General features: G+C 47.0%; 1 protein-coding gene across 1 annotated transcript; it reads left to right on the top strand.

The window, feature by feature from the left end:
* The first annotated feature begins 12596 nt into the window (after positions 1-12596).
* Positions 12597-13815, top strand: LOC109490201 (insulin growth factor-like family member 3). The gene is made up of 4 exons (XM_034638995.1): positions 12597-12601; positions 12793-12843; positions 12934-13197; positions 13518-13815. Exons 1-4 carry the CDS (start codon positions 12597-12599, stop codon positions 13528-13530), a joined length of 333 nt encoding a protein of 110 aa, XP_034494886.1. The 3' UTR covers positions 13531-13815.
* The last annotated feature ends 324 nt before the right edge of the window (positions 13816-14139 follow it).

Consider the following 14139-nt stretch of genomic DNA (forward strand, 5'->3'; position numbering starts at 1 on the left):
GGAGGGACTAGCAGCATCCAGACACAAGAGGGATGAGGAATGCAGCCAGGACCTGGGGAGCCAGCATCTCCCCCTGGGGTTTTGGCCCCTCCCCACCCCGCAGATCCACCACTGAGCTCCCCGGCTCCTGAACCATGCCCCTGGCAAACCAGGGCCAGATCTGAAAACTCCAGGTTATTTTAGGTTTTCTGGGGTTTTTTTCTTCCACCCTTTCCTTGTTGGAACTTATCTCTCTTTTTAAAAAAAGATTTTATTTATTTATTTGAAAGAGAGAGAGAACATGAGTGGGGGGAGGGGCAGAGGGAGAGGGAGAAGCAGAATCCCTGTTGAGCCAGGAGCCCACATGGGGCTGAATCCCAGGACCCTGGGATCATGACCTGGGCCGAAGGCAGAGGCTTAACCAAATGACCCACCCAGGCGTCCCCGAACTTAATATTCTCTTAAGGGAAAATAATCTTAAATTTGTTGTTATTCTTCCCCTGTAAATTTCCAGCTTCCAGACACGGGATGGATAGTAGTAATTCCAGCCGTGTCCTGGGAAATGTTGAATGAGAACCAGTATGAGGGCAATAAGATGAGTTCAAGCCTGGCCATGATAAATGAGAGCAATTTAGACACAGGAGTAGGAGATACTTTCTAGCCTTTGCCAGAAATGACTTAAGCAGGATAGAAAAACTTCCACGGAGAAACTCTGCTCTAGGCAATTATCCTGTGTCACAGAATGTAGAAATCCTACAGAAAATATCACAAAACTGCAGTGGTTTACAAAATCAATACACACAAAAATTAGTGCTAAATAACAGAAAGGATTACTCAATGCTAAGGAAACCTGACCTTTTAATTCGCACAATTAGGGAGATCTTCCCATAAATAACTTTGGGGGGAAAACCATGGGCAGCACATTCAAGGAGCGTGTTCCCTCCCTAACTTCCTCTCATCTGAACCCACCAGAAAACTCTCTGAGGCAGACATAACACATAGGCTATGCTAACATAAGAACTGGAATAGAACTTAATTGTACAAACTAAAAAGGAGACCTCATTCCATGCTCCCCTATTTCCTGGCGCGATTATTACCGGTTGTACTCCTCTCCGGTTTCCAGCTCTACCAACAATATGGATTTATTTCCTCATGTACCCACTTTGAAATTATCTACTCACTTTCTCCCTCCACTTTCTCCTTTTGAAATCATTTATTAGTTTTGTTTTTAGAGGTGGTGCCCTTTACTTACTTTTTATTTTTATGGATGTGGCATTCAAATGAAACAATACTGATTTCTCTCTGTCTTTAGGTTAATCCGCTAAATTCAGCTCACTGAAATCCAATCTGCGTTGGATTGGATGATTTGGGGGTAGTTCTTTAAGTTTTGAAGGTTTCTGCCAATTTGTATTTTACCAAAATTTATCTTGCAGGTGATTTAGCCATCGGGCAATTGTTTTCTGCTCTGTTATCCACCTTGTTGTTCTTGTACGGAGGTGAGACCATTAGCACATTTTAATAGTTTCTAGCCCTACTTCCTAATATCCCAGAGTCATTTAAGCTACTTGCACATAGATCTCCATGTATCTTCATATATGACTTACGATTCAAAATGGCTTTCATGGGGCGCCTGGGTGGCTCAGTCGGTTAAGCGTCTGCCTTCGGCTCAGGTCATGATCTCCGGGTCCTGGGATCGAGCCCTGCATGGGGGGGGGGGGTCCCTGCTCTGCGGGGAGCCTGCTTCTCCCTCTGCCTCTGCCTCCTGCTACCTCTGCTCCCCCAGCTCGTGCTCTCTCTCTCTCAAATAAGTAAATAAAATCTTTTTTAAAAAACCCTCAGTAGGAGTGGACCTCTAGAAAGATGAAGATGGAGAATGTGCACCTTTCACTTATCTCTTCCACTTGGTATAGCTATAAAAGGAAACATAAGATGACTCAAAAAGGTAGACAGAATAGGCAGACCAAATAGGGACCCTGAGACCTGAGAAATGGCACAGCAGTGAGTTTGCCTGAGTTTTCCTTGTGCTTCACATATCCCAGATGTGGCTTCAAGAAGCCAGTAGGCCAGAAAGGCCAAAGGCTGAGGCAAAAAAAGAGGGAGGGAGAGAAAGAGAGAGAGAAAAGAAAAAGAGAAAAGAAAAAAAGAAAAGCCTGTTTTCTCCAGCCAGAGGGTCAGGAAAGGGGCAGCCTATGTGAAAACTTTCAGATGATAACTACCCTAGTCACCCACTGGCACAGTGCCAGCGTAGGTCTGTGATGCAAGAAAATGCAAGCAGTATCTAGAGTCTCACAATATCCACAATGTCCAGATTTCCACAGAAAATCATGCATGAGGGGTATCTCGGTGGCTCAGTTGGTTGGGCAGCCAACTCTGGATTCAGGTCAGATCATGATCTCCAGGTCCTGGAATCGAGCCCCACATCAGGCTCCGCGCTCAGTGGGGAGTCGGCCTGAGATTCTCTCCCTCCACCTCCCCCTGCCACTCCCCCCACTCATGCTCTCTCTCTAAATAAATAAATAAAATCTTTTTTTTTTAATCATGCATGATACCAAGAACCAGGAAAACCACCTGAATGAGAAAAGACAACCAACAGATGCCAACACTGAGGTGTCACAGGTGACGGAGTGACTTGGCAAGGATCTGTAAGTCATAAAAATGCTTACAGACACAATCACAAACATGCTTTCCTTTCAGGAAAGAAGGAAAGTAGATGTAAAGAACCAAATGGTAATTGTAGGATTGAAAAATGTGACACCACCACACCTCTGGGATCAGCAACAGAATGAAGACTAGAGAGAGAAGACTCATTCAACCTGTAGATAGAACAACAGCAAAAACCCAGTGTAAACAACAGTGAGTAAACAGAAAACAGGGGAACAAAATGAGCAGAGCCTCCAGGGCCTTTGGGCCTATAACAAAAGATCTTACGTTAGTGTCACTGGAGAGTACTGGAAGGACAAGAGAAAGAGGAAAACCAACAAAGATTTTGATGAAATAATGACTGAAGATTTCCCGGACTTGGCAAAAGCCACAGACTTACAGACTCAAGAACATATCTGCCTAAAGACAGATCCTCCAGAAGGAATTCATGTGTTAGAAATCCCCTGCCCATGAGTTTTATCAACCAGGAAAGATGGACTCTTACCACAGGAGACGAGAAGTTGATATCAAACCCAGACAGACATTGTCACAAACTATCATACCTCCCATCTATCCTTCTAAGGGCCCATTCATCTTTTAAAAATTATTCACTCTTGGAGCACCTGGGTGGCTTAGTCGGTTGAGCGTCTGACTCTTGATTTCTGCTCAGGTCATGATCTCACGGTTGAGAGATCAAGTCCTGAGTCGGGCTCCCTGCTCAGCACAGAGTCTGCTTGAGATTCTCTCTCTCCTTCTCTCTCTACCCCTCCCTTCTGCTCTTTCTCTCTTGCTCTAAAATAAATAAATACATCTTTAAAAACAATTTTTTCCCTAACAGGCCTACTTCCTTCCTCCCCTTTCAAACTATTAGGATGGCATTTAATTCTCAAATCTCTGTCACCTTGGGGAGTTAACCATTCTCCCCCTGGGTATCTCCTATGTACATAAGAAGTACACGTGTAAGTAAACTTCTGTTTGTTTTTCTCTCATTAATCCTGTATTAAAGGGATCTCAGGAACGCCTGGGTGGCACAGTCGTTAAAGTGTCTGCCTTCGGCTCAGGGCGTGATCCCGGGGTCCTGGGATCGAGCCCTACATCAGGCTTCTCTGCTGTGGAGCCTGCTTCTTCCTCTCCCACTCTCCCTGCTGTGCTCCCTCTCTCACTGGCTGTCTCTCTCTGTCAAATAAATAAATAAAATCTTAAATAAATAAATAAATAAATAAATAAAATAAAGGGATCTCAGCTCAGAACTCAGGAGGATAGAAGGAAAATTATTTTCTTCTCCCCTATCACAGAATGGGTAAATAATAAAATTTCATCCCACCATACTTTCATGATTTGTATACTCTGCTGCATGTACACTGTGTGTTAATAAAAGTCACATATATCAGGAATCAGTTTTTCTTCCCAAAATGATGTTAGGGTTTTCTGCTCCTTCCAGCTCCTGTTAAAAAGTCTGAAATCTTCTGTGGGGAGTAACGTGGCCCCCGTTCTGCTGCTGCCTCCTGCCCCTCCCCACTGACTGCATTATCCACTGGTACTCTCCATGGCAGTCCTCCCTTTGAGGTCCAACCCTTTATGAAGGTGTCACGTGGGGTGGCAGCTCGTGGATCTGGTTCTAAGCTGAATGAGGCACTGTCCCCACGCCCCATTCCAGGAGCAGGTAGACTGCAAAACTTTTCAAGCCAATATGGGTCTTTCTTTTTGCTTTCTCTCTTCACTGTAAGGCTTCCCAAAAAAGAAGAGAATGAAATTGCTGCCAGCTTCAGAGGTGAAAACTCCTCACATTCTCCCCTTAGTTTATAATAAGCATCTGATTCTAATAACCATCTCCTATTGCTTTGTGACTTCCTAGTGTGGCTGGGTAATTTCTTGAGACAACTATTCCCTTAAATCTCTCCCTGTGTTTCCAGAAAGGAGCAAGTCATTTTTGTATTTTTATGCCTCAGTATTTCTTGCAGGGCAGAAAGCAGAAGCTCTTTTGCCTTTTCTTGTCCTCTGGGAAAGTCCAAGTTCTCCAAAGACTGCACACTAGATCCTCATTGTGGGGAGGGTGAGCTGAGCGTCACAAGACATATGCAGGCCAGAAGGAAATGCAGGTCAGCTAGGCCCTGGGCTCACATTCGGAAAATGGCAGAACATGAGGGGGTAGTTGCTCGATGGACACATGGAGCTGCATCCTGGGCACAGCTGGTCCCAGTCATGGCAAAGATGTGTGTCTTTATAAAAGTTATCTCTTTTTTCCCATTAATTCACTCCCCATGGGAGACACCTATGCCTGGTTGTTCAGTATGATGGCCATCTGTCAAGCCACCAGGACCTCTAGAATGGTTTCTGATCTCTGCCCACTCAGCTCTACAGGTGGGAGTCTTGCAGCCCTAGAAGGCAATGATAACTGGGCTGGCAGAGGAACAGGTGGTGGACAGAGGTGGCCTTTGGTTGGCTGGTGGTGAGTGGGTGGAAAAACTGAGACCTCTGTTGGTGAGGGTGTGGCAAGGGGACTCTCTTAGCAGATCACAGCAGAAAGGGGTTGGCCTGCTGCCAGCCTCAGGTGTTCCTTGCTCTTGAGACAAAGATACAGTTTGGGGGTTGACTGTTTCTGGCAGCAGATGGGGAGCTGAGGGGATCATAATAACATTTGTCACAGCCACACCATCTACGGACCAGATATTCTGTGTTGCGTACTCTGCTGTGTTCTTGATATTCGGGAACTTAGTGTGTCACCATACAATGGTGCGGGATGGGGATGCTCTTTGTTACTGACATGGAAAAACATCTTTATTAGGAAAACTTCCAAACGTACACAATATTTCAGAGTCCAAGGAATTCTCCAATGCATACAGCTGGTGTCAAGTGGTAACTCATCACAGAGTACATCAGTGTATTTTCCTGGCATGTTGTAAGGAGCAGGGAGGAGGCCAGGCTAGTCAGAGCAGGAGGAGCAGAGGACAGGAGAAGGTCAGGGGCAATGAGGGTGAGGAAACTTGCAGAAGCCTTTTGGGCAAGGGTCAGAATCTGAGGTCTATTTTAAATATGACAGGAAATCAACGAAAGGGTTTCATTCAGTTTGGGAGTGTAGAAGAGGAAGCTGGGGAGAAGGGAGGAATTCTGAAGACGGTTGTTGGTGTTGTGTATGAGTTCAAAAAGGGGAGGGCCGGCAGGTTGCTTCTCTGTTCACTGAAGCCTCCAGAGAGGCCTTCAAGGTGCCCATGGACTTTAAGAATTTAATATGTGCTCCTAGGACACGGCGGATTGCTACCTGACTTGCAGCTGGAAAAGTTAAAAGGTAAGTTTCTGTGTAGGTACCGTATGGTGGACCAAGAGAGACAAGGCTGTGCTGAGCAGCCTGCAGACCCTAGTATTGCTGAGCAGAGACGGGAGGGTGGGGGCAACCCCTCTGGGCCAGACATGGGCCCATGAACAAGTGCAGACACATGAGGTCAAGTTCTGGAAGATCAGGCAAAGGGGACACTCAGCAGAGACCAGCTAGAGGCCCTGCTGGCTGCCTGGAGCTGAGGAAGGACTTAGTACTTTCCAGAATAAAGATCCATCTGCCCTCACCAAGGAAAGTCCAAGTGAGCTCTCCTGGCACTTGGAGCGAGAGCAAAGCCAGCTACAGAATTTCCACGGCCCAGTGAAAAATAAAAATGTGGTGCCCTTCGTTCAAAACCTATGAGGAAGTTCAGAACGGTGATTACAGGACATTAAACCAAGCTCAAAGCCTTTCTAAGTGTGGGTTACACACCCATGAACCCAGCTCTGGGAACCATCCGTAAGAGGACATCAATGAACGCCCTGTTAGATCCCTCACAAGGTGACAGTCATAAAATAACTTTTCCTTCCCCATTTTCCACAGACAAAGCCACAGGCAGTGAGAGAAGGAAGAAAGTCAAGTGCAGAGATGGTCACATTCCCATCAGAGCTGTGTTTCCCACTCACAGGAGAACCTGGTGGTAGAGGGAAAGTTTCGTTCTTAAATATCATGTTTGTAGTCTTCACAATCTTACAGGGCTGTTTTAGTTATAAGCTGCGTGTTATGACCTGAGAGGACCCAGATACATATAGAGACTTGCCTTCAATTTCATCTAGGGCACAGGGAAAAGCAATCCCACAGAATAAAAGTATGAGGATTGGGCAGGCCAAAAGTATAGAAACTTCACCATGGGCCCCACCCTGGGCAGCCTTGAAACTGACATTTAGACCACCAATCCTCAGGGGATGTCCAGCCTCTTGAGGGAGGGTTGCTCTTTGGAATTGGCAAAGGACCCTGGGGTAAAGGTGACCCCAAATTCCAAGATTAACTCTTTAAATTACCATCTTCTCCTGGAACTTGGCTTGGTTATTCCTCATTGTCTTGTCAGATCTTTGATGCTTTTAAGGTATTTTTATACCTTGTCCAGCATCTTATGTTGTCTTCAGCAAGGGGGTTGATCCAAATCACCTAGCCTGCTATTACTGTAAGCCAAGATGTATTACCTGAATTTTAAAATCCTTCAACTATTCATTTGCCTGTCAAGAAGCTGGGTGTCTAAAAATACTGTGACTGAAATCTGAAAAGCATGCAAGAGCCACAGAAGAGTTTAAAACAACAAATTACTCAAACATTACCTGTACGTTGGCGGCTGGCAGGGAAGTAATAAAGTAATTCATGAAACTATTTCTGTAAGACTAATACTAATGGCTAACATGGATCAAGCACATAATATGTGTAAAATATTACCCATATTTTCTTATGTGTGTTACCTTATTTTATTCTCGCAACAAACAGTTATGTTAGGTGCTAATTCTTATTGCAAACTTATAGATAAGAAAACTGAACGAAGCCCAGTGAAGTTAAGCAGCTTGCCCAGGACCACAAAGCCAGTGAGATACAGAACCAGGATTTGAATCCAAACTAACACTAGAGCTCACGTTCGTCAACATAAATCTAGAATGCCTCCATGCGGGTCAGGAAGAGCGTGACTTAGTAACAGAAGTAACTGAGGTATACTGAAGCGATTGCAGTCATATACCTCGTGTGCAAAATTTCAGAAGGTGCCACAGAAAACTTCCGTGATCAAGATAAGTAATATATTAGCAGAACACTTTTTTATTTTATTTTTTTTTAAGATTTTATTTATTTATTTGACAGAGAGACAGCCAGCGAGAGGGAACACAAAGCAGGGGGAGTGGGAGAGGGAGAAGCAGGCTCCCAGCGGAGGAGCCGGATGTGGGACTCGATCCCAGAACACCGGGATCACACCCTGAGCCGAAGGCAGACGCTTAACGACTGCGCTACCCAGGCGCCCCCGGAACATTTTTTTAAATCAAAATTAATGCAAAATAAGATTCATGCTGAAAACCCCACCTCCATAATGCCATTTGCTTTAACTGAAAAACCCTTCCGCTCCCAGGGAAGCATTTTGAACAAAAAAAAAATTCAGGATGACAATTTCAATGGATATCACATTATTGGTGGTTTGGGGCTTCCAGAGATTCTGCCCCTCCCAGGTCCTTCCAGATGATCTGCTCTGCGGAGGGGCTGCGGCCTGGGGCTCTGGAGTAAAGGTGGGGTGGTAGCTGGCAAGGGGCTGTGTTTTGCAGCTTCCTGTTATAGTCACTGTGGAGGGGGCCTCAGCCCCCACTCTGTTCCTTGACCTTTACCTTTGCAGTGGCCCAAGGAGGCCTCTTTTGGGTGATTTGGGCGGTGACCTCTAGCCTGAGGAAGAACCAGAGGGCCTTGCTGGTCTGGGATTACCCTGAGGACACAATGCTCCTTACTGGGACATAGTGTAGCCAGGATTTTAGAATAAGGCAGTCCCAAATTCAAATCCTGCCAGTGTTTTACGACCATGTATCAACTGGAAACCTTTATGTATCTAACTTTAATTTCATTCTCTATAAAATCCAAGTTCACTTAATCCTTTAACAAATGTGTCCTGAGCTGTGAGCCAGGCACTGTTCTAGGTGCTGGGGACAGCATGATGACCAAACAATAGGCAATAAGCCTCTTGAGGTTTAAGGATATTGTAACCAAGAGGTGGGGTCCTAAAGTCTTAGCATAAATCCCAGCTTTGCCACATCATCACTGTGAGACCTTGGGCAAATCAGTTAGCCCCACCAAGTCTCTGTTGCCTCCTCTTCAAAATTCAGGTAAAATACCACCCTTATAACGGTTGTGAGCATCCAATGAAATAATGTATGTAAAATGCTCAGGGCAGGGCCAGGAGTGTAAATACTCCAATATCATAACTACTATTACTCCTTCCCAGGGCCTACATAGCTCCGTGGCCCTCCCATCTCCTCTGGCCTCCTGCCCCACCCTTCACTCCAGGCTCCCTGGCCTGCTGCCACCCCAATGAGGCCAAACCAGACTCTGGGACTTTGTACTCACTATTCTGTTCCCTCTACCCGGAACTCCCTTTCCACGGTGGCTGGCTTCTTCAGATCTCTATGAAGTGACCCTCCTCTGGGTTTTCCTCTACCATGTTAGCTTCCTAGGTCTCCCCCACTGCTTTCTCCACACTCGCATAATTTCTTAGCTCCTATTACAATCTCTGATTGTTTTAATCATTTGCTTGTCTGTTTTTGCTTCTTTTGTTGTTTTTGACATTCTCCCCCCTTGGTGTGTGGCCTCCACTTCAGCAGGGACTGGGACTGGCTGGCCTGGTCACAGCCCACATCCCCACCACAAGCCCCAGAGCCTCACTGAGTGTTTGGTCCATGGGTAACCTCTGACCCAGTGCAACATCTTTGAGTCCTACCTCCAAGTCCCCTTTATCCCCAGGCCTTTGCTTATGCTGATCCCATGGCTCTTCCAGAAGACCTCTCTGACCCTCTGGACTCCCCCATGGTACCTACCCGGGGCTGTCACTATCCTGGGATGTGTCTGTCTTCCCCATCTACTGTGAGCCTCAGAAAGACAGGACCAAGGATGTCATGATCCCTGCTGGACTCCCAGCACAGGGTAGGACACAGAAGGAGTGGTCAGTCCAACCAAGTGCAGGGTACTGTTGGAATCCATAATGAAAATTTACTGGCAAATTGAAGTGGCAAAGAAGCTGGAATTCCAGGCAGAGGGGTTGGCTTGGAGAAATCCGAGAAGAAAGAGTATGGCATGAGTGGGAACCATCAGAAGGGGATATATCAACAGAAATCAGACGACAAAGAGCCTACAGGCCACGGTGAGGGGTCTGAATGCCAACCAAAGGCCCTGGGGATCCTGGACAGGTGTAAGCAGGAGAGGAATTGGTTCATACTGGTACTTCAGAAGATCCTACTATTTGCCTTGTTGGGGAGAGAAGGGGAGGCACTGTTAGTCCCCAGGAGAGTGATGAGTGATAAGTGATGATAATGAAAGGGCCTGGACGAGCTGGACCAGAGCAGCTGGTAGTGACATCCCAGGATGAAGAGAATCAGGTATCTGTCTTCCGCGTAGCCAGGCCTGGTTAGACTCCTGACTATGCCCCTACCACCTGCATGACAGTGGGTACACATCTTTACCTCCTTTTCCTCCTCTGTAAAATGAAGTTAATACAAACATAGCGATCTGAAGGGGCACCTGCACCTCAATGTTTGTAGCAGCAATGTCCACAATAGCCAAACAACGGAAAGAGCCCAAATGTCCATCAACAGACGAATGGATAAAGATGTGCTGTGTATACACAATGGAATAGTACTCAGTCACCAAAAAAGTGAAATCTTGCCATTTGCAGCAACATGGATGGTACTAGAGGGTATTATGTTAAGTGAAATAAGTCAATCAGAGAAAGACATATATCGTATGATTTCATTCATATGTGGAATTTAAGAGACAAAACAGAGGGGGTGCATGGGTGGCGCAGTTGTTGGGCGTCTGCCTTCGGCTCAGGGTGTGATCCCGGCATTATGGGATCGAGCCCCACATCAGGCTCCTCTGCTATGAGCCTGCTTCTTCCTCTCCCACTCCCCCTGCTTGTGTTCCCTCTCTTGCTGGCTGTCTATCTCTGTCAAATAAATAAATAAAATCTTAAAAAAACAAAACAGAGGATCATAAAGGAAAGGACGGAAAAATAAAATCAGACGAAATCAGAGAGGGAGAAAAAACCATGAGAGACTCTTCACTCTAGGAAACAAACTGACAGTTGCTGGAGGGGAGGTGGGTGGGGGGATGGGTTAACTGGATGATGGACATTAAGGAGGATACGTGATACGTGAGCACTGGGTGTTATATGCAACCGATGAGTCATTGAACTCTACCTCTGAAACAAATAATACACTCTATGTTAATTAACTGAATTTAAATAAAATAAAAATAAAAAAAAATTTTTAGAGAATTCGGTTTGGAGTGGGAACCAAGACGTGTATGGCACTGGGCACGAGCTGGGAGTGAATCAGGGATGTGGATGGGGCTGAGCCTGGGGATGTGTAATGCGTGTTGCTCTGATAAAGTCTTCATTCCCCTCAGTGCCCAGGATGCAAACTGCTGAGAAGCTCAACCTGGGTGGGTGCCAAGCTGCAGCCAGGTGAAGCCTGGGGTAGCCCAGGAAGCAGCAATGAGTCAGTCTGTGATACTCTCTTTCAGGGGCCCACACTTAAAGGCAGACCAGCGAGGTCCCTCATAAAGCAACTATGTGCTGGTGATTCCCATACAATCCATTGGAGAGCTGGGGGTGGCCTGACCAGAATGGCTCAATCAGAAACTGGTGACACCAGGCTAGGGCAGCTGTCTACAGTAAAGTTCCAGACGTGATCACCCTCCTTCACTGTCTGAGAGCCTCTTCAGAAGCAATGACACCACGAAGCTCCATCTCAGGTAAGGAGGACCCCAAATGCTAGCATCCTCTCACCCTGTCCTCAGCACAGCTCCCAACCCTCAGCCTCATCCCCCCCCCCTCAACCCATGGTCACCTCAGAAGCATCTCTGACAAACAGCTCCATTCTTTAACAAACCAGAAACCTTCTTTCTGGGAGCCAAGGCTGAGGACTCAGTCTTCCCTGAATGCCCCTCCCCTGGAAAGCCCCCGCCACTCAAGGCCTGCCTTGAGCTATCTCCCTTGCAGAAGTGGCCCCAAACCAAAACCCGCACCTTTAAGTCACCCTAACCTGCGGCTTCTTCCATACTCACCTGCCTTCCCTGAGGACTGCACATTCACTTTCTCCGCCCCATGCTCCACCTTGCCATATAATGATTTATAAGAAATATATATTTGGGGGCGCCTCGGTGGCTCAGTCGTTAGGCGTCTGCCTTCAGCTCAGGTCATGATCCCAGGTGGAGCCCTGCATCAGGCTCCCTGCTCAGCAGGAGGCCTGCTTCTCCCTCTCCCACTCCCCCTCCTTGTGTTCCCTCTCTTGCTGTGTCTGTCAAATAAGTAAAATCTTTAAAAAAAAAAAAAAAAAAGAAATATATATTTGGTCATTCAGATAACCAAAATATATTCCTCAGGTATATCTGGTCTTCACAGTTTGTGAAAATGATTCAGAACCATAAAGGTGAAATGGGTGTCTTATTATTAATGAAGGTGACTTTTGGACCCCACCTAAGAATGGGAGCCGGTAGCCAGAAGGACCAAACCTGTGAATGAAGGAGTGGAACTTTTACTCCCACCTTCCCTAGCTCCTGGGAGGGGAGAGGGGCTAGTGACCGAATCAGCCAATGGCCAATGACTTTCAGTCATGATCATGCAGTGAAGCCCCCCCGTAAAAACCCAAAAGGATGGGCTTTGGAGGGCTTCCAGCCTGGTGACTCCATGGGCTCTGGGGAGAGCAGCGCACCCAGAGAGGGATGGATGCGCCACACTCTTCCCCAGACCTCACCCTATGATCTTCACCTGGCTGTTGACTTATACCCCTTATCATACCTTTTAATAAACTGGTAAACATAAGGTGTTCCCTTGAGTCTGTAAGCCACTCTAGCAAACTCAAAGAACCTCAGGAGAAGGTGGCTAGAACCTCCCATCTGTAGCTGGTGGGTCAAAAGCACAGGTAACCGCCCGGGGCCTGTGACTAGCATCTGCAGTATGGGGTGGGGCACAGCCTTGAAGGACTGAGCCCTTAACCTGTTCGAATCCGATTCTGTCTCTGACAGGGTCAAACTGGAGTTGAATTCTTAGACACCCTGCTGGTGTCTCAGAATTGTGGTATGGTGTGTGCAGGAAGCCCCCTGCATGTTGGAATTAGGAACCAAAAAAGAGCCCCCCTTTCTTTCTCCCCTAGTTTCGGCCTGCATAGCAATCTCCTTCCTCCTGTGTGCGAAGACAGTTACAGGTAAGGACAAGGACCGCGAAGAACGGGGAGAGGAGGCTGCCCTTGGGTATCTGGTCCTCCTTGGACCCACACCATCAGCATCTCCGCCAGATGCCCCCATGCCTCCGGGCTGTGGCTGTGCCAGCCTGCCCCCAGGTGTGGGGACCAGATCTACAACCCCTGGGAGCAGTGCTGTGATGACACCATCCTGCCTCTGAATCGGACTCGCCTTTGTGGCCCTGACTGCACCTTCTGGCCCTGCTTTGAGCTCTGCTGTCCTGAATACTTTGGCCCCCAGAGGTTTGTTGTGAAGGTGAAGGTCCTGGGGGTCAAGTCCTGGTGCTTCTCATCCCCTATCTCCAGAAACTGCTCCAGGTAAGGGCCCCTAACTGCTCACGGCTGAAGAAGAAAGGAGGGATGAGGGATGCAGAGGGTCACAAGAGGATCCCCCGTCCTGTTGTTGTTCTTAATTTATTTAAAGTTTATTTAAGTAATCTCTACACCCAACGTGGGGCTCAAACTCACCACCCTGAGATCAAGAGCCGCATGCTCTAACGGCTGAGCCAGCCAGACCTCTCCCCTCTCCCCCGCCCCACAACGTCCTGTTGTTTTCGCTCTTGTCATTTCTGGAATCTTTCCATTCTTCCTTGCCTGTGTCTCATAATTTCCTAATTTTTCTTTCTCTGTGGCCAAAGGAAACCTTTCTAGACAAGCTCCTTATGAAAATGTGATGTTTTCCACATGCCAGCAAAGACCCTGACCTACATCGCTAGCTTCCCCCCAGTTCCTGCAAGGCAGACAGGAAAAGAGAGAAGCTGATCCTGTGCTGGGCCCTGTGCTGCTCATCTTAGGACACTCAGGGACTCCCCCGCGACCTTTGTCTCCTTGTGCCTCAGTCCCTCATCTGTAAAACAGGGGGAATACCCATCTCCCTGAGCCTCTGAGGTGTTGTAAGGAAGATACTCAGGATTTGAGTGTTAGGGGTGAGCAGGATGAGACGAAAACCCTTCTCTTGACAACTGTGCATGTGTATTTTGAAATGGAAACAAATAAATAAAAAAAGAATGTACATCAACCAAAGACCTGTGAAATTTAGAAAGCAGCTTCTAGAGTATCTACCTGACAGCTTCATGCTGCATGAATTTGTAAACTCGAAACTTCTCTTTTCATTTTCTTCCTGTCTTAATCTCCTCTGAAACTGGATAAAGCAAACCTCACTGAAAATGGAGTCAGGAGCCCAGAAGGGGAAGCTTTCATGCTATAACACACACAACCCTTTGCAGAACCAACTGGAAAAAGCCTACGTGACCTCAGGAA

This window comes from Ailuropoda melanoleuca, chromosome 12 (assembly GCF_002007445.2).
Source record: "Ailuropoda melanoleuca isolate Jingjing chromosome 12, ASM200744v2, whole genome shotgun sequence".
Lineage (NCBI taxonomy): Eukaryota > Metazoa > Chordata > Mammalia > Carnivora > Ursidae > Ailuropoda > Ailuropoda melanoleuca.